Source organism: Monodon monoceros, unplaced genomic scaffold, assembly GCF_005190385.1.
Source record: "Monodon monoceros isolate NGI ecotype Baffin Bay Population unplaced genomic scaffold, NGI_Narwhal_1 Super_Scaffold_2, whole genome shotgun sequence".
Classification (NCBI taxonomy): Eukaryota; Metazoa; Chordata; class Mammalia; order Artiodactyla; family Monodontidae; genus Monodon; species Monodon monoceros.
This window is the reverse complement of record NW_021703776.1, coordinates 31,364,621-31,389,689: the sequence shown is the minus strand read 5'-3', so window position 1 is coordinate 31,389,689 and position 25,069 is coordinate 31,364,621. Positions and strand designations below refer to the sequence as shown.

Genomic DNA, 25,069 nt, shown 5'->3' with positions numbered 1-25,069 from the left:
GTCACGATTCATTCCCTAAATGTACAGATTTGGAAGAAAACCAAAAAAAAGGTGCTGGGGGTAATTCACTTTTGCATGCTGGAAACAAATTCTTTGAATATCCCAACATTACTTAGCTAAAGAAGAGAAGATAAACAAGTCACTAAGAGTAGATGATACCCGTCAGGGTTTGGAAGGATCTCTAGAAACCGGAGCCTTGCTGGCCAGAACACATGAACTGCCATGCAAATAACTTCTGTAAAGAAAGCCAAGGGGCGGGGGGCTGAGGCCGATAGGTTGGCACAGGTCTGTGTTGCTATTCACAGAAATAAATCACCATCAAGCAAGGCAGCCTACCATTAAGGCTTTCAGGCCTTAAGTCCCCCCAGGAAAAGGTGAAGGACAAAGCAACGCTACTGGTTACAGCTTCTTTAAACACCCACACAGGTTCCACGCCAGGAGTGCTTCTCTGGGAGCTTCTGAACGTAATGAGGCTTAACCGCTCTATCCCTTATCTTGATACCAAAGAAGGAAGTGGTGTATTGATTTTATGAGATAAATGTATGCTACTTTTCAGTTAGTAAAAAACATTTTTATGCCTAAAAAAAACCCAAAGGCTGTTCTTCAAAGTTACCCTGAGATTCAAATACTGGTTGGCAGTCAACTGGCCTACTAAACACATGGACTAAAAAGAGATCAACCAACAAGTCTCTTGATGGCAAAGGGCTGAGGGCAGACTTCCCTTAGGAATCAGACAAGCCCAGGTCACCTTTATCATTAAAAAGCATGTCGTGATCCAAATCAAGAATGCACAGACAAAACACTAAGTTTGTACCACAGCTAAATTTTTGCCAAATCAACTCCAAACCTAAGAACATTACTTGGCGCACAACAGAAAATGACTTTCAGGAACTTGTTACTCTCAGACCCTCCTCTTTTCAGATAAAAGAGGTTCAAAAACGTCTGAAATAAATTCTCTGATAAGGATAATAAGGGACGCCTGGGACACATCCCCCCAGACTCCAAAGGCACCCAGGAAAGACAACTGGATTTTCTCTAAGAGCATAATGGACTGGTGGGCCAGGAATTCGCCTTAGAATAGCCAAGTTTACATTTAGCTAAGTGGCTTAGAAGATGGACACGTAAGAAAAAGTAAAATCTTCATATTTTGTTAACTGGCTTATAAGATGAACATGTAAGAAAAAGTAAAACCTTTTCATGTGTAAAGTGACTTCTTACAAGTAACAATACAATTCGGAACCAGGACTAAAAATATTACAACCCACCCTCCCTCACGTTGATAAGTATTACCATTACTTCTGCGTTACTGTTAACATTCAGATCACTCTGCGTAAATCCTTCAAAATCTTCCGTCTCTGAGTCACTGTCCTCTCTAAAAATTCTCCTTAGCTCTTCTGTGAAGGTTGTGGACTGGAAACGCACATCCTGCTAAATTAAAAACACATATGTCATGAAGAAAGAAAGAAGAACAGAGGCTGGCAGGAGCTGGGGACAAGGGCAGTTGCTGTTTAATGGGGACAGAGTTTCTGTGTGAGATGATGAAAACATTTTGGAAACAGATAATGGTGAAGGCCTCGAGACGCTGTGAATAACGCCTCTCAGTGTCTTGCAGGCAGCGCACTGGGACTTACCGCACTTAAAAATGGTTAAAATGGTAAATTTTATGTAGATTTTACCACAATAAAAACACACGTATATATACATATTTTCCATAGTTTGCAGAAAGTTAGACCCACAAATTGAACAATTTCAAAAAACCAGAATGGCCGCAGCCTCCATCAGCTGGTGTGCCCGGTAGGGGCTGATGGAATTCAGTTTCTCCCGCCGGGGCGGGCCATCAGGAGCGTCTGTGTTCACACAGAACAGAAAACACATGGAGGAGAAGACCTGGCCCTGGCTCCTCCACGCACGCTTGGCTTTCCTTTCCAACAGCCATCCCAAGCCGGCTCCTCCCAGGGGAGATGCCTGGTTCACAGACAGCATGCCTCCGGGCAGGACAGGGCTGGAGGCTTCCACACCCCACCCCGCCCCGCCCCCCGCCGAGGAGAACGCAGTTGCTCCGTCACCGCTAGGGAGTCCCTCTCCCGCAGGAGGTGAGAAGCAGGCACCGCCGGCAGGTAGCAAGGGAGCCCGAGGAAAGATGTTACACGGCTGACTCAGAAAGGACATGTTCCAGTAATGACTTTTTCTTTCTTTTGAACTCATAAAAATAAATGGCATGCTTGAAAGAGAGGCGGGGAAAAGCAAGAATGGCAGTACAGAACAGAGATCCACAAACCAGCCTCCTCCAAGCTGGCAGCCAGGCCTGGAGTCCATGTCTCCTGCTGCCTCTGACGTCTCCCCTCCTACCCCTGATGCAGGGGTATGACCCCTCATGACAGCACATGCGGCTGGAGAAACTTTATCTCCCTGCCTGCCTTTTCCCTGACTTTAATTATATACTTCTTCGACCTCGGATAATCAGTCTCTGGAGAAAAACAGACATAACAGATGAATGGAAAAACTTCCCAGGGGAAAAAAAGAAATGCCTATATCCGCCATTTTTTTTAAGCTTAAAAATGTCTCCTGTGAATTATTATGGGTAATTGGAGTGACTGTGCTCAGATGTAAATTACTTCATCCCTTTGTTGATAGCTGTGGTGCAGCTGCTTAAAAAAAAAAAAAAAAAAATTCACACACAAAAGGGAAGTTTCTTTAAAGTGAAATTCAAATTGTGCTTCAGGGAGACCAGCGCCGGCACTGCTGCACACACTACGTACAAGTTCACGCGGCTTCTCTCGGCGGGTTAAAATGGATCCGGAGTGTGTGGGGTCCAGGTGGGGAAGCAGCAGGCCAGGGTCTGTCATGAAGAATGGTGCGCGGTTGGCTCCCAAGGAAACCCACCACCTCCGAGGGCAGGAAACATCTGGCTCAAGAGCCCTGGGCCAGCCCCTGCAGGCTGCTGCAGGGCAGTGGGGCCCATGTGCACACTTCATCATCGACCCAAAGTCCCTGGCTGGAGCCCGAACAGGTCATGCCTTGGAACAGCAGGTTCCAACCTGCCAGTCCTCTGGCTCTTTCTGTGCTTTGAGCTGGTGTCACAGGCAGCCGTCAGCCTGGGAGAGATCAGGATCTTTGGTGGCCAGTTCTGATAGAGAAAACAAGTCAGCTGCAGCCCTAGACCACGGCCCATGCTTTTATTCTCCTGATTTCACAGGGTGTAAACACCATCTTTAATGGAGGTCTGTAACAAAGCGAACATCCACTCCACAGTCTCCTGTGTCCCTGGTTACAAGCCTCACACAGCTCTTTGTTCTCCGAAATCTGGCCGTTATCCTTTAAAATCACTACTAGACAGTATGGTGTGGGCTTTGGTGACCTGCATCTACCGTGATCAAGAACATAAGCAGGGCTTCCCTGGTGGTGCAGTGTTTGAGGGTCCGCCTGCCGATGCAAGGGACACGGGTTTGTGCCCTGGTCCGGGAAGATCCCACATGCCGTGGAGCGGCTAGGCCCGTGAGCCATGGACGCTGAGCCTGTGCTCCGCAATGGGAGAGGCCACAGCAGTGAAAGGCCCGCGTGCCGCAAAAAAAAAGAACATAAGCAAATAACAGATCAGAAGAGAAGCTAACAGAGTGGTGACCTTTTTTTTTTTTTTTTTGAAGCTCATGGGATGTGAAGAAACAGACTGGAAGTCATGGTGGCTGAACCAGTCAGACAAGTATCCCACCTCAGTTCCACCCCATGCGTGCTCCTTCGCCCATGGGCACTGGATGTATGAAACAAGAGGAAAGGGACAACAGGAAGCAGCCCAAGCCGGGGAAGCTGGAAAGCACCGTTCAAGTATGAGGCCCCTTCCATCAAGGAGCTTGTCATTTAGTAAGGGAGCTGGACAAGTCCACAGGTCACCATGGCGAGGATCAGTGTTGTAAGGGAGACACACGCAACATGGCGCACAGAAAGAAAGAAAATCCAGTAAGACTTCGTGGAAGCAGAATCATTTGACCTGCATCTAAACTGGGCTAGAGGCTAGAAAGATGCTGAGAGCGCACAGAGGCAGGATGAAGAGCCTGGACCAGTGTGCACAGGGGGCAGAACAGTGCATGCGGGGGGCATGGATGCAGTTTCTGGTCTCCTGCTGCAAAGCCCACAGGAGAGAGCCGTGCAAGGCACGAGGCTGAGAAGTGGGGCTCCTAGATTAGGAACATCCCAGCTCGGCCACTTCTCAGATGTGAGGCCTCAGACCAAGTCACTTCACCTCCCCACACTTCAGTTTCATCACCCGTGAAACAGGAATAATAACAGTGCCTGCGCCTTCCCAGGGAGATAGTGAATTCAGGGTACTCTGCATGAAAAGCATGTTGTCACGGGCCACGGAATGCATGCCGGGGTCAGACTCGGGAGCAGGGCTGGACTGGGGGCAGGTGTGAGGGCACAGGAGAAGGGGCAGTCGTCACAGCAGCAAGAGCGGCCGCTCTGTTCCTTAAGGCCTGCTGCCCGCCAGGCTCATGCTGGCGCTTCACACAACATCCCGCGCCGCTCAGAGGGCCACTCACGCTGGACCCAACAGGCTGCCCCTCACTGCCTGACCACATTCGAACGGAGAGACTGGTGATTTCTGAACAGGGGAGGATGGTGACCAGAGCTCAGTCCCACACCTGCGGTAAGGACTATGAGAACCACGGGAGCTGAGGAGGCAAGAGACGGGAAGGGATGGAGGTGAGGAACATGGCAGAAGATTCATGAGCTCCTGCAAGGGACTTGAGATGGGTGAGGAAAGAGGAAGCGTCAAGAGCTCCAAAGTTGGAGACAAGAATGGGGAAGACAGACAACCAGGGAGGGAAAATGGTGAGTTTCAGATCTCCCTTGAGCAATGACGATGGATCCAAGTGTCTGTCAGAAGTACATCTGGGGCTGGAGGGAAGACCCAAACCACAAAGGACCAGGAGGCAACAGCTGAGACCGGGCCAGGCACTGAGATCATTAAGTGGAAAGGTCTGAAGATAAAATCGTGGAGAACATCCACAGATGGGGACAGGAAGTAGAAGGGATGACAACCAAGAACAAAAGGTGTAAGAGAAAGAGACCAAGGGGAGTGGAAGCAGGTGGCTGGGGGGGGGGGGCGTCAAATGATGCAGAGGCATCAAATAAGGTGAGGAGACCACACACACTGCCGTCAAGCGGGGGCTTCACTTACATAATTAACTGTCTGCCTTCCTCTACTTCCCCAGTGGAAGCTAGGTGGGTTTAACTCACAGCCTTTTAGGGAAGCCATGGTCGAGGGAGAATGAGGAATTTTGAGTGCCACAGATGAACTCAGAAAAAAATGCCACAGAAGCCTGGATACTTTGGCCATGCTCCTGCCAAATCCCAACATAAACCTCCAGGAATCTACCTCTCCGAGAACTGCAACTTGTGTCTGCCACAGATCAAAGGAATTAAAGAAAGAACAATGCTCTCGCCAGCAATCCCATGAGTGAGGTGCGGACAGAGCCTCGCCGCAGCAGCACAGAGGCCATGTGTCTCATGGTAACCACACACTCCTACGCTATTGCTGGGGGATCAGCCCTCCCCCGCCAGCTGTGTGGGAGCGCTCCAAATACAGCCTGGCCACAGGCTGCAGCCCCGAGGTGGCAAAGAAGACGGATTTGATCATGTGAGGTCCCCTTTACTGAAAAAAAAAAAAAAAAAAATTATTGTACATAGAAAGGATTTAAACAGCAAAACTGAGCGAGGTACCCCCACCAGTTGCTTGAAACATGAAGGTGTAACACTAATAAAATAAGATGCTCGACAATTAACTGATACCACCAGTCTCAGACCATGTTCAAGTAAAAGAATATCCGAACCAAGATCCAAGCTTCCAGACAGATACGCCTGCCTTGAAAGGAGGCACCCATACCTGCTTCCCTGACTCCAGTGAGTCAAAACTATAGCAGCTCTCCTCTGATGACAGGGTTTCCATGGGAACATCATCTTGGAAACCGACAAACTCTTCATCATCACTGGGGGCGTTAAAGATGTCAGCCACTTCTTTAGGGATCTGTTTGGATTGAAAAAAGGAGGATAATATCAGGGGCTGTTATAATCACTTAGGGAAATTTTGTAAAGGAGTAGGAATTACCATCTCATGACCTTATCAATCTGCCATGGTTGCTCACAAAACCCCAATAACCCTGAGCAAAATGTGCCTCAACGTGACACCTCATGGCAACCAGGGAAGGGGTGGAAGAGGATAAGAGTTTCTCTTTTTCAAATTCTAGAGATCTATCCTATCTTACAAGGAGTGTTGAGGCCATGCCTAGATAAAAGCCATTTTTGATCTCTTGACATTTTTTTTTTTTTTTTTTGCGGTATGCAGGCCTCTCACTGCTGTAGCCTCTCCCGTTGCGGAGCACAGGCTCCGGACGCGCAGGTTCAGCGGCCGTGGCTCACGGGCCCAGCCGCTCCGCGGCATGTGGGATCCTCCCAGACCGGGGCGCGAACCCGTGTCCCCTGCATCGGCAGGCGGACTCTCAACCACTGCGCCACCAGGGAAGCCCTACAGTGGATCTGTCTTTAAATGTTATCCACGTTAAAAAAAAAAAAAAAAAAAAAAAAAAAAAAGTCCTTAAGACATCACTAAACTCTTTTCTTAATTTCTACCTATAGTTATTTTTCTGTTCTTTGTCACATGAAAGTTCATACAATGAAATAAAGCTTTCCTTCTTTTCTGTATTCTGAATCAATCTTAGTTTCGAATCAATTCTATCAAACACTATTCCAGGCAATTATTGCCAGCGAGAACGTTGTCAGCACACTTAATCGAACAAATATGTATCTGCTGAGAGTTCATTTTTGTACGCTGACTACCTGTTTGTTCTTAACTGTTTCGAAAAAGTTCAAACACACAGAAAGGTGAAAGAATAGTGCAAACATTTGTAGATGCTTCACGTAGAGCCCCCCATTTGCTTTTTTCTCTTTCAACAAATGTTAGGTTGAATCTCAGGCATTTGCTGATATTTGAATGTTTCCAACCTAGGAAAATAGTGATTTAAAATGCAGCAACCTAATCCATGTATGTTTCAAGTAATTTGCAGACACCATACAATTCACCCTAAAATACTTCCATACACTTCTAAGAAAAAGGACATTCTGCTGAAGAACCACATAACCATCATCATACCTAAAATACTATTAATTCAATAATATCATGTATTATGAATCCATATTCAGATGTCTGCATTGTACCCAAAATATCTTCCATAACTTTTTTTTTTTTTTTTTTTTTTGCGGTACACGGGCCTCTCACCGTTGTGGCCTCTCCCATTGCGGAGCACAGGCTCCGGACGCGCAGGCTCAGCGGCCATGGCTCACGGGCCCAGCCGCTCCACGGCATGTGGGATCTTCCCGGACCGGGGCACGAACCCGTGTCCCCTGCATCGGCAGGTGGATTCTCAACCACTGCGCCACCAGGGAAGCCCCTTTCATAACTTTTTAAGGGCAAAAGGGATCCGCTCAAAAAAGAATCATGTATTGTATTTGATTTTTTATGACATTATTTTTTGTTGCTTTTCATAACTGACATTTTGTAGACAACCCAAGAAAACTGCCTTGTAGAATGTCACACATTCTGAGCTTATGTGATTGTTTCCTGATAGACTCAGATATTATTGGCAACAATTCTATACAGATGACATGTACTTCTCAATGCATTGCATATAGAGGCACAAAATGTCAAGCTATTCCCTATTAATTAGCAGAATTTTTAATTTAATTGTAAAACTTTCAAATACATTCCTAAGTAGATGGAATAGTATCATGAACACACATGTGGACACCCTAGCAATTACCTGTCCATGGCTAGTCTTGTTTCACCTGTATCCCAACCCAACTGCCCTCCTTCTAAATTATTTTAAAGCAATTGTAGACACAGTATCATTTCACCCTGTGTTACGAGCAAATATACAGTCTGTGTCCACAGTTACTATTATTTTTTTCAGCTCCCAGTGTATTTGTATCAAGATCCAAATAAGGCCCATACATTGGTCAATACGTCTCAAGTCCTTTCTCACGTCACCTTCATATTTAACTTTCTTCTCACAACGGATTTTTTTTTTTTTTTTGCGGTACGCGGGCCTCTCACTGTTGTGGCCTCTCCCGTTGCGGAGCACAGGCTCCGGACGCGCAGGCTCAGCGGCCATGGCTCACAGGCCCAGCCGCTCCACAGCCTGTGGGATCTTCCCGGACCGGGGCACGAACCCGTGTCCCCTGCATCGGCAGGCGGACTCTGAACCACTGCGCCACCAGGGAAGCCCTCACAACTGATTTTTGAAGAAACTGGGTTATCTGACTGTAGAGTTTGCCAGAGTCTGGAGGTTTGGTTTTTGATTTTTGCAGCCCCAAGATGGTATCTAGCAGACTCCTCTGTCCCTCTGGATTTCCTGTAATTTGGTACTTAAATCTAGAGTCTCAGTCAGACTCAAGTGTGCTTTTCTTCGGCCAGACTCCTTCGTGGGCAGTGCTGCGTTCCTGCTACACATCGCATGTAACATCTGGTTGTGTCTTTAGTGGTGATGCTGTTTGATCACCAAGTTAAAGTGAGATCTGCCAGATTTCTTCTTAGCAAAAGTATCTTTACCCCTTTGCGCTTGTTAAGTAATAACTAGGATGATATTTGAGATTCTATGACTATCCTTCTCCCTGATAGCATTTTACTCAAGTTTCGGTATCCATTGATACCCCTCGCCTGAATCAATCACCACGTTAGCGGTTACAAAACGGTGATTTTCAAAAACTATTCCTCCTTCGTATGTTAGGTGGCATTCTCCTGTAATGTAATATTCTCTCTCTTCAGATCTATCCCTCTCTCTCCCTCTTTCCTTCTCTCCCCACTCTCCCTCCCAGGTAGTTTCATGGATTGTTTTAAGTTAATGTGTTTTAACCCATTACTCTGTCATCATTCTTTCTGATACTCAGATTGTCCCAAATTTGGCTACTGACAGCTCCTTCAAGCCAGCTTCTGTGTCCTTTTGACACAATCCTAATAGCCTCTGAGCACCTCCTTGTTTTCTGACACAACAGGCGTGCCAAGCTAGCCTTGTACTGGCCCCAGACCCCGAATGAGCCATTTCTCCAAGAAGCCCTGGCATTTGGAAATCAAGCTCTGAGATCTAGGTGTGCTCCTCGCTAGTAAAGTATCATTGCTTTGCCTGGACAGAACAAAGGTGTCTTAAGTATCTTACATCTGAGTTCATTTTGACATCTTGAATTCAAACCCAACGAGACAGGATTCTTCATCTCCCTCAACACGATGTTAGTATCTCCCTTCCCCGCAACGAAAACCCCAATTCCCAGTACTTCTCATACACCTACCCATTTGCTCTATCCACAGTACACACAAAACAATTTCAGACAACACACCAATACCACTACCAACACCACTGCCAACAACAATCACGTCCAAGATTCCTTTGGGGTTCTTGCTATCCTCCGAACACAGTCCTGCTAGGTACTAGATCTTTTCCCTGAGATAACCAGACCATGGTTGTACTTGGAGATACAAAGATATTTTCTGTGTACTTCACATTTCATCATGGAGTATAAAAAAAAGATGCCCTCAAGGGTCGAGATTTTAATAAAATAATTTTTACTGCTACAGTAAGACATACTATGTGCAACACATTTTCTTTTAAAATTGGTGCGCGGAGGTGAAGAATGAAATGACCACTAGTACAGTTTGATGCCACTGCCTTGATTCATGCTGAGGACAAGCAGTTTTCTCTGCCTTTGCTTTTGCACATCAGTGCAAATATCAACATAGCAAAAAAATGCAAATAATGTCTTAACATTTTTTCCGGCCCCTCCTCCAATAATGTCTTAATATTATTATGACAATACCTTTGTCCTCATGGAACCCTGAAAGGGTTTCAGGGTTCCCCAGACCCCACTTTAAATAATGGCTACACTATTACACAAAGAGTTGTGTATTCAGAAGTTACTTAAATTCTTTGGATTCTTTTTTTCTGTGCATTGAATTAATTTTACAGTCAGGTTCATTTGAGAGATCACTAATCCCTAATCTACTCATTTTTAGCACGATTTTAATGCTTCTTGTTTAAAAATGATTAGAAAGCTAGTGGTTCAACCAAAGGAAGTTTAAACATTTGGTTTCTAGAGTACACAAATCCAGACACTGAATACAAGATTAATGATGTCAGAGAGTTAGTTACAAACCATCTAATGAAATCACTTCAAGAGACAAACAGGCAGACATTTACAGAATTAGAGCTCCACTAACAACAGAAAAAATGCTGTAACATTTATGCTAAGAAGAAGCTCCTAAACAAAGCCTAAATCTGAGATGGTTCTTGGGAGAAAAATTTACCTCTTAAAGAAAGAAGAGTTTTAATTTAACAGTATTTGGCATGCTTGTCTTTTCAAAGACAACTTTCACTGTTGTTTAGCCAACAGAAACAACACACCAAGAAAATACTCTTACTGGAGAAACATAGGTGACATTTATGAAAGTGTGAGTACATTAGACTTTATATAACAATCATCGAGTTCAGTCCCTGAAGTGGCGCTTTTTGACTTACCACCATTCTACGAATCCAAAAACCCCACTGGCCCAGAAGCTTGTTTTAACATAAAGAATTAAAGAGGAAGAAGCACCCAACGTAATGATCTACTGGAAGCACATATAAGGAATGGAGAGGCTGTTGATATAAATCAATTGCTTCCACGGTCAACTGCATTAGCCCTGGGGCCACTGCAGTGAGCCTGTGTCTGCCTAATTCCTCCTCCTTACTTCTGTATCTGCTCCAGAGGTGCCAGTAGGGAGAGGCTGTAATTACCCATTAGGGACAAAAGGAAGCAATGAACTTTCAAAAAGGCAAAAACCACTACACATTCTTGGGGCATGCAGGGCTCTGTTTCTTGCTGCCCCACTTCAAAAGGCATTAAGAGAAGCATTTCAGGCAGTCATAAGTCCCAGGATTTAGCAAGTCTCTGTAAAATATTCAAGTGTCTTCAATGCAACGAACTGTTTAACAGATGCAACAAAGGAGGCAAGATTTGCGTGCGAGGGACGGAGTGGACCTGATAAAAGAGGATTCATAGGGACAGCCTTCTAACGTGAGACAAGTTAAACAATGTATCAACACTTTAGGCCCAAGAATTTGTCACTTCCCTGTTTCATTCGGCAGTGATCCACTCTGTAGCTATGTAGTCTAGACAGACTACAGCAGACATTTCTCTGCAAAGCTTATGTTCCATTTGACTACAACGCCAACTGTAAGACCTACCAAAACAAACCAAAAAAAAAAGGCAAATAGCTGAAAATAAAATATAAAATCTTTCCAACCAGTGGATTATACTTACAGGAGTCAGGCTCGCACAATACTAGGGTAAATGCAATCTAGCTAACCAGAAAGAAGGCAAGAAAATTCTCTTCTGCAAGTGCAAACACTTATTATTCATAACTATTTTTTTTTACAATACACAGATTTCTTCCATTCCTTTCACACACACTGTATGTATCTATTCACTCTGTCCTTGCTGGGATAACAACGTGAGTATCATCAAAGGTCAAGTGGGGCCCAAGATGCAGTTCCTCCACCAGGACCCAGACACGAGAAAAGAGTCCTTGGCACCTAACACGGGCCTGGCCTAAAGCAGGTCATCAATAAATCTTCGTATGAAAATGACTACATCTGACCTTGTAGTCATTTTCTCAGGGAAGGTGTAGTTTCCTAGGAAAGGTGCACGGGGTCAAAAGGTACACTCTGTGACATTCCTATCCAAAAGGAATTAAAGCTCTTCACCCAGAATTTCTGAGCATCTACATACAAAGTAGTCATATCCACAGCACCTCTTTCAGAAAGGATTGCAGATTTCACTTACAAGCCTTGCAAACCACCTTGGGGCTCATCTCGGGAACAAAGAACGCACATTCGACAGGCTTTGGGGCCAAGCAGGTGGGCAGTGAAGGTGGCAGCTCAGGGTAAGGTAACATTGGACAGTGCCGACATGAGTCCAGGAATGGCAGTCGCTCCCGCACCCCAGCAGACCAAAGCTACAAAGGCACGGGGCTCAGTGTGCCCAACCTTGGACCTCCCCAGAGAAGTGAGGAATCTGAGTCTTGGTGAGGAATCTCCCAGTTACAAAATGTCAGCTTCTAATGTAAGGACCAAACATCTACAGGCTGGATCTCAAACTCGTTCAGGGAAGGCGCACAGAAGAACTCACGGTGCTAAGTGGAAGACCAAAGAAATTTTAAAAGCTGTAATTTCAAATGTTACTGACGGTATATCTAACTAGTGTCTGCTAGTGATAGTGCTGGACACTGAAGTGTTAATAAAATTAAAAGAAAAACTTTAAATTTAAAATAACCCTTCCCTTGTTCATGGTAGCACTATTCCCAAAAGCCACAAAGTAGAGGCAACCCAAGTGTCCATCGACAGATGAATGCCTAAACAAGATGTCATAGACACATACAATGGAATATTATTTACTCTTAAAAAGAAAGGGAATCCTACAAATATTGAATCATTACACTGGATGCCTTGAAACTAATACAGTGCTATAGGTCAATTACACCTCGATAAAAAAATTTTTTTAAAACAAAACAAAACCCACAACAGAGGCCTGAGAGTCTGCATTTCTAACAAGCTCCCCATGCTCTGGCCTGCAGAACATGCTTTGTGCAAGGCGCAGCCCATTTTGTTCCTCTCTTATGAGATGTGACTCTTCCTACTTCATAATAGCAACTCATGTGTAGATCTTAACCTCCTTCCTACAGGCAGTTAATTCTCATGGCAGACTCTGGATCTCTTTGGCGTCTGTCTTTCTCACCCTGCCCCACTCCAGCACCAAGCATAGAGTCTTACATACTCAGAGGTCCTTAACAAATATGACTAACTGATACGCAGCATCAACTAGTTCGGGAAGAAAAAAAAAAAAAAAAAAGGAAGAAAAATTTAAAATTGGGTACAATTTTTTTAATCAAAGGTTTTCTATATCTCAAGGATATCTAAATTCATTCTTCCTGGATTAAAAAATACCACCACCCAGCCAGAAGGAATATATTTATCATCTATTAGTTTATGAAAGAAAAGAAATTTGAGATTCTCTTTAAGGCCAATTTATTCAAAAGCTGATTTTGATAAAGCTTCAGGAAATGTTTCTTATTCCAGGAATACTAGTGTGTATTTCACCTGGAAACATGTTTCATTTAAAGCCCTAAGGAGCAGTACAAAAGAAATTCCTGTGCACTACTGCATTTTCCTCATTAAGTGTTCTGAAAGCAATTTTGATAGCAAGGATGGCAGAATTTGTAGGGTGTACTATCTTGCATCTGTGTAAGGAGACCCTTTACACAAACGAAAGCATTCCTTCAACCCACTACGAAGGGGGTTGTTTCATATCATTTTCTCCATAAACAACATCATTTCCCTAAATCTCTTATGATTAAATTGGTTGGGTCATAAGAAATGCACATACCTTGCACCATCTACAAAAACTAACTCAAAATGGATCAGACCTAAATATAACACCTAAAACAATAACACTTCTAGAAGAAAACTGGAGAAAATCTTTGTAACCTTGGGTTATGCAAAGAATTCTTAGATAAAACACCAAGCACAGTACAGATTTTTTAAATGTAAAATTAGACAATTAAAATCAAGAACTTCTACTCTTCAAAAAAGACTCTTAAGGGAATGAAAAACCAATAGACAAGAAGAAAATACCTGCACATCATTTATCTGATAAAAGACCTATAACCAGAATATATAAAAAACTCTCAAAAGCTCAACAATAAAAACAAATAACCCAATTAAAAAACAGGCAAAAGAGGTGAGCAAACGCTTCACCAAAGATAAATGGATGGCAGGTGAGCACATGAAAAAATTTTCGACAACCACAGTCATTAGGGAAACGCAAATTACAACTACGAGATATAACTATCTACCTAGCAGAATGGCTTTTAAAAAACCTCACAATACCAAGTGCTGACACGGATGTGGAGCAACTGGCCCTTTCATAAACTGTTAGTAGAAATGCAAAATGGTATAGCCACTGTGGAAAACAATTTGGCAGTTTCTTATAAACATACACTTAACACATGATCCAGCAACCCTGCTCCTAGGTGTTACCCAAGTGAAATGAAAATTATGTTCACACAAAACTTGCAATTAGCAGTTTTATTTCCAAACCTACAAACAATCCAAGTGAACTAGGGAATGGATAAAACAAACTGTGGAACATCGATACCACGGAATTTAACTCAGCAATAAAAAAGAAAAAATTACTGACAGACACAGCAACATGAATAAAGCTCATCATTATGCCAAGTGAAAAAGACTATACATTGTCTGATTATACTTACAGGATGTTTTGGAAAACACAGAACTACAGAGAAAATAAATCAGGAGTCAAGATGGAAGAGGAGTAGGAGGACGTGGAGTTCATCTCTCCCCACAAATGCATCAAGAATACAACTTTAAATGGAACAATTCTCACAGAACACCAGCTGAACACTAGCAGAGGACCTTGGACACCTAAAAAGAAAGATCCCCACGTAACCAGCTGCGGAAACTGCAAATTGACACCCCCGTGACCAGCTTTGTAAACTGAGCGCCTACAGAACATCTGAACAGACAGCGAGTGCTCCCGCAGCCAAGATGAGTGTAGCTTTAGCAGCTGTAGACTGTGTGGGCACATACACAGAGGGGTTGGGCCAGACCAGAGTCTGGGCTGCTCCCACAGTGGGTCCAGACCCATGATCACTGCAATCCCGGGACCTGACTTCAGTGGATCTATGCTGGTGGCCTGGTGAAAACAACGTCTGAGAGACACCAGGGCCAACTGCTAGCATACCCATGGTTAAGGTGTGGCCAAGAGCAGTGCCAACAACAGTGTAATCTGAGAGCTCACACAACGGGTGAAAGGTGACACAACAGAGCACACCCACAGGTGAACAGCTCCAGAGGAGAAATACTCAGTAGCTCTCCTCCCAGTGGGAGTGCTCCAATCCCACCTACCTCACACTGCAGATCAGAAACACAACTAAGAAACAGATCTGGGGGCCTCTACTCCAACAACTAGGGAGCAGACCCCACCTCTGACAGGGCAGTGACAACCACAGAGCAAAGGGGAAGCCAGTGCAGGCCTAGCCACCACAACATCAGTCACACCTCCTATCAAGGAGATAACGGCCAAAAAACAAACCCAAAACAATTAAGAAAAGGGCAACAGAAATACACATATTGATAATTACCTTAAATGTAAATGGACTAGATGCTCCAATCAAAAGGCATAGACTGGCTGAATGGATACAAACACAGACCCGTATATATGCTTTTACAAAAAGACCCTCTTCAGACCTAGGGACACATACACACTTAAAGTGAGGGGATGTAAAAACATATTCCATACAAATGGAAATCAAAAGCAAGCTGGAGTAGCAATACTCATATTAGACAAAATAGACTTTAAAATACAGACTAAGAGACAAAGAAGGACACTACACAGTGATCAAGGAATCAATACAAGAAAATATAACACTTGTAATTTATATACGCACCCGACATAAGAGCACCTCAGTATATAAAACAAACAGTAACAGCCATAAAAGGAGAAACTAAGAGTAACACAATAATAGTGGGGGACTTTAACACCCAATCTCATCAATGGACAGACCATCCAGACAGAAAAATCAATAAGGAAACACAGGCCTTCAATGACACATTAGACCAGACGGACTTCATTGATACTTATAGACATTCCATCCAAAAACAGCAGAATACACATTCTTTTCAAGTGCACATGGAACATTCTCCAGGATTGATCACATGGTGGGCCACAAAGTGAGCCTCGGTAAATTTAAGAAAGTTTAAATCATATCATCTTTTCTGACCACAATGCTATGAGATCAGAAATTAACTACAAGAAAAAAAAAAACTGTAAAAAACACAAACACATGTTGGCTAAACAATATGTTACTAAACAATCAATGGATCACTGAAGAAATCAAAGAGGAAATTTTAAAAATACCTAGAGACAAATAACAACAAAGACACCACTATTCAAAACCTATGGGACACAGCAAAAGCAGTTCTAAGAGTGAAGTTTATAGCAATACAATCTTACCTCAGGAAACAAGAAAAATCTCAAATAACCTAAACTTACACCTAGAGTAACCAGAGAAAGAACAAACAAAATAAATAAAACAAAGATGAAACAAAATAAATAAAACAAAATAAATGAAACAAAGATGAAGAAAACAACAAAAAAGATCAATGAAACTAAAAGCTGGTTCTCTGAAACGATAAACAAAATCGATAAACCTTTAGCCAGACTCATAAGAAAAAAAGGGAGAGGGTTAAAATCAATAAAATTAGAAATGAAAAAGGAGAAGTTACAACTGACACCACAGAAATACAAAGGATCATAAGAGACTACTACAAGCAACTGTATACCAATACAACTGACAACCTAGAAAAAACGGACAATTTTTTAGAAAAGTACAATCTCACAAGACTGAACCAGAAGAAATAGAAAATATGAACAGACCAATCACAAGTAATGAAATTGAAACTCTGATTTTAAAACTCTCAACAAACAAACGTCCAAGACCAGATGGCTTCACAGGCGAATTCTGTCTAACATTTAGAGAACAGTTAACACCCATCCTTCTGAAACTATTCCAGAAAGCTGAAGGAGAAGGAACACTCCCAAACTCATTCTATGAGGCCACCATCACCCCGATACCAAAACCAGACAAAGATACCACAAAAAGAAAATTACAGGCCAGTATCACTGAAACATAGATGCAAAATTCCTCAACAAAATACCAGCAAACTGAATCCAACAACACATTAAAAGTATCATACACCACAATCAAGTGGGATTTATCCCAGGGATGCAAGGATTTTTCAATATCTGCAGATCAATCAGTGTGATGCACCACATCAACAAACTGAAGGAAAAAACCATATGATCATCTCAACAGATGCAGAAAAAGCTGTTGACAAAACTCAGCACCGATTTACAATAAACTCTCCAGAAAGGGGGCATTGAGGGAGCATACCTCAACATAATAAAGGCCACATATGACAAACCTACAGCTAACATCATACTTAATGGTGAAAAGCTGAAGGCATTTCCTTTGAGATCAGGAACAAGACAAGGATGTCCACTCTCACCACTTTTATTCAACATAGTTTTGCAAGTCCTCCCATGGCAATGAGAAAAGAAAAAGAAATAAAAGGAATCCAAATTAGAAATGAAGTAAAACTGTCACTGTTTGCAGATGACATGATACTATACATAGAAAATCCTAAAGATGCTACCAGAAAACTACTAGAGCTCATCAGTGAATTAGGTAAACGTGCAGGATACAAAATTAATACACAAAAATCTATTGCATTTCTACACACTAACAACAGAAGATCAGAAAGAGAAATTCAAGAAACAATCCCATTTACCGTCTCATTGAAAAGCATAAAATACCTAGGAATAAACCTACTTAAGGAGGCAAAAGACTTGTACTCCAAAATCTGTAAGATGCTGATGAGAGAAATTGACGATGACACAAACAGATGGAAAGATATACCATGTTCTTGGATTGGCAGAATCAATACCGTCAAAATGACTATACAACCGAAGGGAATCAACAGATTCAGTGCAATCCCTATCAAATTACCAATGGCATTTTTCACAGAACCAGAACAAAAAAATTTTAATTTCTATGGAGACAAAAAAGACCCTGAACATCCAAAGCAATCTTGAGAAAGAAAAACGGAACTGGAGGAATGAGGCTCCCTGACTTCAGGCTATACTATGAAGCTACAGTCATCAAACCAACATGGTACTGGCAGAGAAACAGAAATACAGATCAACGGAACAGGACAGAAAGCCCAGAAATAAACCCACGCACTTACAGTCAATTAATCTTCAAAAAAGTAGGCAAGAATATACAATGGAGAAAAGACAGTCTCTTCAGTAAGTGGTGCTGGGAATACTGGACAGCTACATGTAAAAGAATAAAATTAGAATATTCTTTAACACCATACACAAAAATAAACTCAAAATGGATTAAAGACCTTAATGTAAAACTGGATACTAATAAAACTCTGAGAGGAAAACATAGGCAGAACACTCTTTGACATAAACTGCAGCAATATTTTTTTGGATCCATCTGTTAGAGTAATGGAAATAAAAACAAAAATAAACAAATGGGACCTAACGAAACTTAAAAGCTTTTGCACAGCAAAGGGAATGATAAAAAAAAAAACAAAAAAAACGAAAAGACAAACTATGGAATGGGAGAAAATATTTGCAAAGGATGCAATTGACAAGGGCTTAATCTCCAAAATATACAAACAGCTCTTACCACTCAACAACAAAAAAACAAACAATCCAACTGAAAAACAGGCAGAAGACCTTAACAGACATTTCTCCAAAGAAGACATACACATAGCCAGTAGGCACATGAAAAGAGGCTCAACATCACTAATTATGAGAGGAATGCAAATCAAAACTACCATGAGGTACCACCTCACACTGGTCAAAATGACCATTATCAAAAACTCTACAAATAACAAATGCTGGAGAGGGTGTGGAGAAAAGGGAACCCTCCTACACTGCTGGTGGGAATATAAGTTGGTGCAGCCACTATGGGAAACAGTATGGAGGTTCCTTAAAAAACTAAAAATAGAATTACCATATGATCTGGCAATCCCACACCTGGGCATATACCTGGACAAAACTATAATTCAAAAAGATACATGCATCCCTATGTTCATAGCAGCACTATTCACAATAGCCAAAACATGGAAACAACCTAAATGTCCATCAACAGATGAACAGATAAAGAAGATATGATACACACATACAATGGAATATTACTCAGCCATAAAAAAGAATGAAATAATGCCATTTGCAGCAACATGAATGGACCCAGAGATTATCATACTAAGTGAAGTAAGTCAGAGATAGACAAATCGTCATATGATATTGCTTACATGTGGAATCTAAAAAGAAATGATACAAGTGAACTTATTCACAAAACAGACACAGACTTAACATACTTAGAAAACGAACTTACAGTTACCAAGGGGAAGGTTGGGGGCATAGACTGGGAGTCTGGGATTGACATGTACACTCTGCTATATTTAAAACTGGTAATCAACAAAGACCTACTGTATACCACAGGGAACTGTGCTCAATATTCTACAATGACCTAAATGGAAAAGAACTTGAAATACAATAGATACATATATCTGTATAATTGAATCACTCTGCTGTACACCTTAAACTAACACAACATTGTGAATCAACTGTAATGCAATATAAAACAAAAATTTTTTAAAAGAAAAGAAACATTCACCTTCAGAATGGCAGGAACTTACATGGCATTTATACTCACCTTCATCCGCCCCCTTCACAAGGCAACTTCTGGTCTGGAGGATGCTGAGCCTAGTTTCCAGTTTCCTTAAACTGGAGGGAGCAAAGCAGACACTGACTGCAACATTCTAACCAGTCAAGGGTTAGAAGGCTGCCTGATGGTCCCTGTCTCACCTAACTCGGTCTCAGGTGAGGAAAAGCTCCAGCCATTGCTCACAAAAGCTGCAGGGGACTACAGATCTGCAGATGCCTGGGATGAGAGTTTATGCATGGAGAAATACAACAGTCCATCTAAAACTCCAAGGAGAAGCTTGGGTAAAACTTCTTGGGAAATTAAGACATTCAAAAGAAGCTGTGTATATGGGAGAATTGAGAAAGCCACACACAGGCCCAACAGATACATTCTCAAAAAAGATGCAAGAAAACCTTACGCTTCTGGACTCGGAGCATGGCCAGCCAATCACTGAATGGTTTTCCTGGCATACAGCCAGTCTTCAAACACTGGAAAAGGTGGCAGTTTCTCAAATACCCAACTTCTGACAAAGAGCAAAGGCATACAAAGAAACAAAATTGAAAGGAACAAAATAATAGGTAGAAACAGATGTCCCTAAGGAAGCACAGACTGGGGACTCACTAGACAAAGGCAACTGCCTTAAATATGCTCAAAGAGCAAAGAGAAAACACAAAGAGCTAGGGTAAATCAAGAGAATGATTTATAAGCAAAAGGATGATATCAATAAAGAGACATACATTATAAAAAGGAAAAGAAATAGAAATTTTGGAGAAAATGTAATAACTAAATTGAACATTTCCCTAGAGGAGTACAAAATCAGATTGATGATGAGGCAGAAGAATCAGAGATTTGACAAAATAATGGCAAAAAAATTCCCCAAATTTGATGAAAAACATGAATTATAGAAATGCCAAGGAGGATAAACCCAAGAGATCCACACTGAGGCACATTTTAATCAAACTGCTGAAAGAAAAGAGAATGTTGAAAGCAGCAAGAGAAAAGCAACGCCTAACAACAGGGATCCTCAATAAGATTACCAACTAATTGCTCAGCAGAAACTTTGGAGGGCAGAAGGCAGTGGAATGACATATTCAAGGTGCTGGAAGTAAAAACTGTCAACCAAGAATCCAGTATCTGGAAAAGTGTCCTTCAAAAATGAGGCGGAAATTAAGACATTACCAGATAAACAAAAACTGAGAGACTTCATTACTACTAGACCTGCCCACAAGAAATCCTAAAGGCAGTCCTTCAGGTTGAAATGAAAGGACAGTAACTCAAAGCCATACAAAATACAAAGCTTTCAGGTAAAGGTGAATACATAAACAAATATAAAACCCAGTATCATTGTAAATTTGTTTACCCTCACAGCAAAGCCAGACAAATAACCTACAAGAGAAGTACAAAGCAATATCCCTTATGATGCAAAAATCCTCAACAAAATACTAGCAAACCAAATTCAGCAGCACAGTAAAAGGACTATACAAGATGACCTAGTGGGATATACTTCTGGAATGCAGCATCATTCAACATATGAAAATTGATCAAAGTAATGCACTACATTAACCTGATGAAAGAAAAAAAAACTCAACTGATGCAGGAAAAGCATTTGACAAAATTCAAAACACTTTCATGGTTTTAAAAAAACTCAACAATCACCAACCCCACAACTAATATCATACTCAATGGTGAAAGACTGAAAGCTTTCCCCTAAGATCCAGAACAGGACAAGGACACCCAATTTCACCACTTCTATTCAACACAGCATTTGAAGTTCTAATCAGAGCATTATACAACAAAAATAAAAGGCATCTGAATTGGAAAGAAGGCAGTAAAATTATCTATTGGCAGGTGACATGACCATCTATGTAGAAAATCCTAAAGCGTCCACAAAAACTGTTAGCACTAATTAACGAACTGAATACAAATCAGCAGCATTTCTATACACTAACAATGAACAATCCGAAAAGGAAATTAAGAAAACAATTCCATTTATAAGAGCATCAAAAAAAAAAACCAACAACAAAAAACCCTTAGGAATTATCTTGGGCCACAAGGCTAAAGATTTATACACTGAAAACTATACAACATCACTAAATGAAATTACTGATGACATAAATAAATGGAAAGACATCACGTGTTCATAGACTGGGAGACTTAATATTGTTTAGATGACAGTACTACCCAAAGCTATTTATATAGCCAGTGCAATCCTCATCAAAATCACAGTAACATTTGTTTGCAAAAATAAACAAGCTCTTCTTAAAATTCATGTGGAATCTCAAGGGGCCCTGAAAAATCAAAACAATCTTCAAAATGAAGAACCTCATTGGAGGACTCACACTTACTGATCTAAATATTTACTACAGGGCTTCCCTGGTGGCGCAGTGGTTGAGAGTCTGCCTGCCGATGCAGGGGACACGGGTTTGTGCCCCAGTCCGGGAAGATCCCACATGCCGCAGAGCGGCTGGGCCCGTGAGCCATGGCCGCTGAGCCTGCGCGTCCGGAGCCTGTGCTCTGCAGCGGAAGAGGCCACAACAGTGAGAGGCCCACGTACCGCAAAAAAAAAAAAAAAAAAATTTTACTACAAAGCTACACTACCCCAAACAGTATGGTCGTAGCATAAAGACAGATATTTATATCAGTGCAATAGAATAGAGAGCCCAGAAATAAACCCTTGACTAGATGGTGAAATGATTTTTGACTAGATGGTCAAATCATTTTTGACAAAGATGCCAAGACTGTTCAATGGGGAAAGGACAATCTTTTCAACAAATGATGCTGGAAAAACTGGATTCCACATGCAAAGAATGAAGTTGGATCCTCACCTTACACCATCTACAAAATACTCAGAATGCATCAAACACCTAAATGTAAGAGCTAAAACTATAAAAACTCTTTTCTTTCTTGGAAGAAAACATAGAAGGGAAAATTTATGACACTGGATTTAGCAATGATTACTTGGACATGACACCAAAGGCAGAGACAACAACAGGAAAAAAATAAATCGGACTTCATCAAAATTAAAAACTTTTCTGCACCAAAGGACACTACCAAGAGAATGAAAAAGGCAACCTAGAGAATGGGAGAAAATACTTGTAAATCATTTATATGAAAAAGGGTTAATATCCAGAATATGCAAAGAACTTATACAGCTCAACAACAGCAAAACAAACAATCCAATTTAAAAATGAACAAAGGACTTGAACAACAGTTCTCCAAATATATGCAGATGGCCAGAAAACAGCCGAAAAGATGCTCAACATCACTAATCTTTAGGGAAATGTAAATCAAAACCACAATGAGATATCACTTCACACCCATAAGGATGGTCATTATCAAAAAAATAGAAAATAAGTGTTGGTGAGTACGCAGAGAAACTGGAACATGTGTGCACTGTTAGTAGGAATGTAAAACGGTGCAGCCACTGTGGTAAACAATATGATAGTTCCCAAAAAATTTAAACACAGAATTACCATACAATCCAGCAATTCCACTTTTAGGTATATGCCCAAAAGTATGGAAAGCAGCGATTCAAACATATTTTATACCAATGTTTATAGCAGCATTATTAATGATAGCCAACAGGTAGAAACAGCCCAGATGTCCATGGATGGATGAATGGATGAACAAAATGTGGTGTGTGTGTGTGTATGTGTATACATTTATATATATATATATATATATATATATATATATACACACACATATATACACATACACACGCACAATGGATTATTATTAAGCTTTCAAAAAGAATGAAATTCTGATATATCTTTGAATATAGATAAATCTTGAAAACATTATGCTAAGTGAAAAACATCAGACATGAAAGGACAAATATTGTATGACTCCAGTTATAAGAGGTACTTAGAATAGTCAAATTCATATAGACAGAAAGTAGAATGGTGGTTACTAGAGGCTGGGGGGAAGGAGGAACCAAGCACATTGTTTAACGGGAATAGAGTTTCAGTTCAGGATGACGAAAAAGCTCTGGATATGAACAGCAGTGATGGTTGTATAACAATGTGACTGTACTTAATGTCGCTGAATTATACACTTGAAAATGGTTAACATAGTAAAATTTATGTTATGTACATTCTACCACAATAAGAAAAGCAGAAGAAAAAAAATCAATGCTATTTTTAAAAGAGAAAATATAAGTGGGAAGAAATTTATAGACGTGTCTGTGTCTAGGGTTTAGAATAGTTATTCAGAAGGGTAGCCAAGGAACAGAAGTTTTGGCAGAGGTCCTGGTAGGGAAGTGAGCCAAACCACTTGGAAAGTTCTGGGTAATTTCCTTTTCCAGAAAGGTCAGCAGACAGGAAATGTGAAGCCAATGTTAAGATTTCTTTGTACTCTAAAAGACTGATTATCCAACCAGACTAGTCTGCTCTATGTTTTTCTACAAGCTGCTATTGACATTTTGGTGGCTTCTTCCTGTGGGACTCTCCTGCCCCGCCTGCCACAGGGCACTTAACATCCCTGAACTCTGAACCACTTAATAACAGGCATATTCCCCCCACCGCACAACGACAAGCCAAAAGAAGCCCACATACTTCTATTACCACCACGACCCCAGTTCACTCAGTTGACAACCAGAGTGAATCCAAATTGAAATACGTGTGCCTTTGCGTGTCTGTCAGGACAGGGCAGGTTATAAAGCAGCAGCAAACAACTCGAAGTCTGAACGGTCTACAGCAAGAAAGGCTTCCTTCTTGTTCATATGACAGGTTTGTCCCGGGCCAGCCCGATGAACCACTCCACACTGTCCTCACACAGGACCCAAGGTGACAGAACTTCCACCACCGGGAATACAGGCAGAGGCAGAAGCAGGGCGAGGGAGACGGGGTAGATGATGCACTGGTTTTAAAGGATTCCACCTGGACATGACACACAACACTTCTGCTCAAATGTCATCAGCCAGAGCACATCAAGTAGCGTTGCCTGTCTCAGGGGCCAGGAAAGTGCACTCCTCCCATTTACCCAGAAGGAAAAGAATAAGACTATTTGTACAGAGCTCTGACGGCTTCCAAACTATTACTGAAAAGCATCCTGTGAAGTAGAAGACGCTATGTCAATGTTCATTATTCAAAGCGATTACAGAGTATAATTGTACCAACATGTGCCGGGCACCATGCTAAGGGATCCGATGAGCAATGAGTCATAACGGTGGGGTGACACACTCTATAGTCAGTTTCAATGTGGTGCGATAAATACAAACAGGGAGGTCAGCCCAGGAGGGCACCTGACCCAGACATTTGGTGATGGTCAGGAAGAATTCTAAGAGCCTCGAGGTTGGCCACGTCCACACAGCTGTGGGACAAAGTCAGCCTAGAGGACTTGCAGGAAATTCACAGGTGGAAGCAGGAGTCTGGAGAACCTCAAGGCAGAGGGAACATCATCTTTCAGGGAAGGCTAGTGTCCCTGTGCTCAATGCAGACAAGTACTGAACAGATCTTCACACTTTTGAGGGATGAGGGGGAAAACTCTTCATCCCACAGCCCAGCTCCGGAAGCCTTTATACAGGGATCCTCTTGACACACTTCTGCCCTGCTAGTGGAAAACACGCCAAACAATCCCTGGGATGCTGGCCCGTGCAGGCTGCCAACACCACTTGGCTCCTGGCTTTGTGCCACAGTGAATGTACACACTCCTAAGAGTGTATCCTTTCTTAGCTCCTAATTACAG

General features: G+C 41.9%; 1 protein-coding gene across 2 annotated transcripts in view; it reads right to left on the bottom strand.

Annotated features, from left to right (window-relative positions):
- The window catches only part of CDCA7L (cell division cycle associated 7 like), a 49,548-nt gene that overhangs the window by 8,872 nt on the left and 15,607 nt on the right, over positions 1–25,069 (bottom strand). The window contains exons 2-3 of one of the 2 annotated variants that reach the window (XM_029233958.1): positions 5,882–6,022; positions 1,291–1,425 (exon numbers count right to left, since the gene is read on the bottom strand). In XM_029233958.1, coding sequence (XP_029089791.1) covers positions 1,291–1,425; positions 5,882–6,022 — 276 coding nt within the window. Of the gene's footprint in view, positions 1–1,290; positions 1,429–5,881; positions 6,023–25,069 lie in introns of both variants that reach the window. The other variant, XM_029233959.1, reaches the window with a different exon arrangement.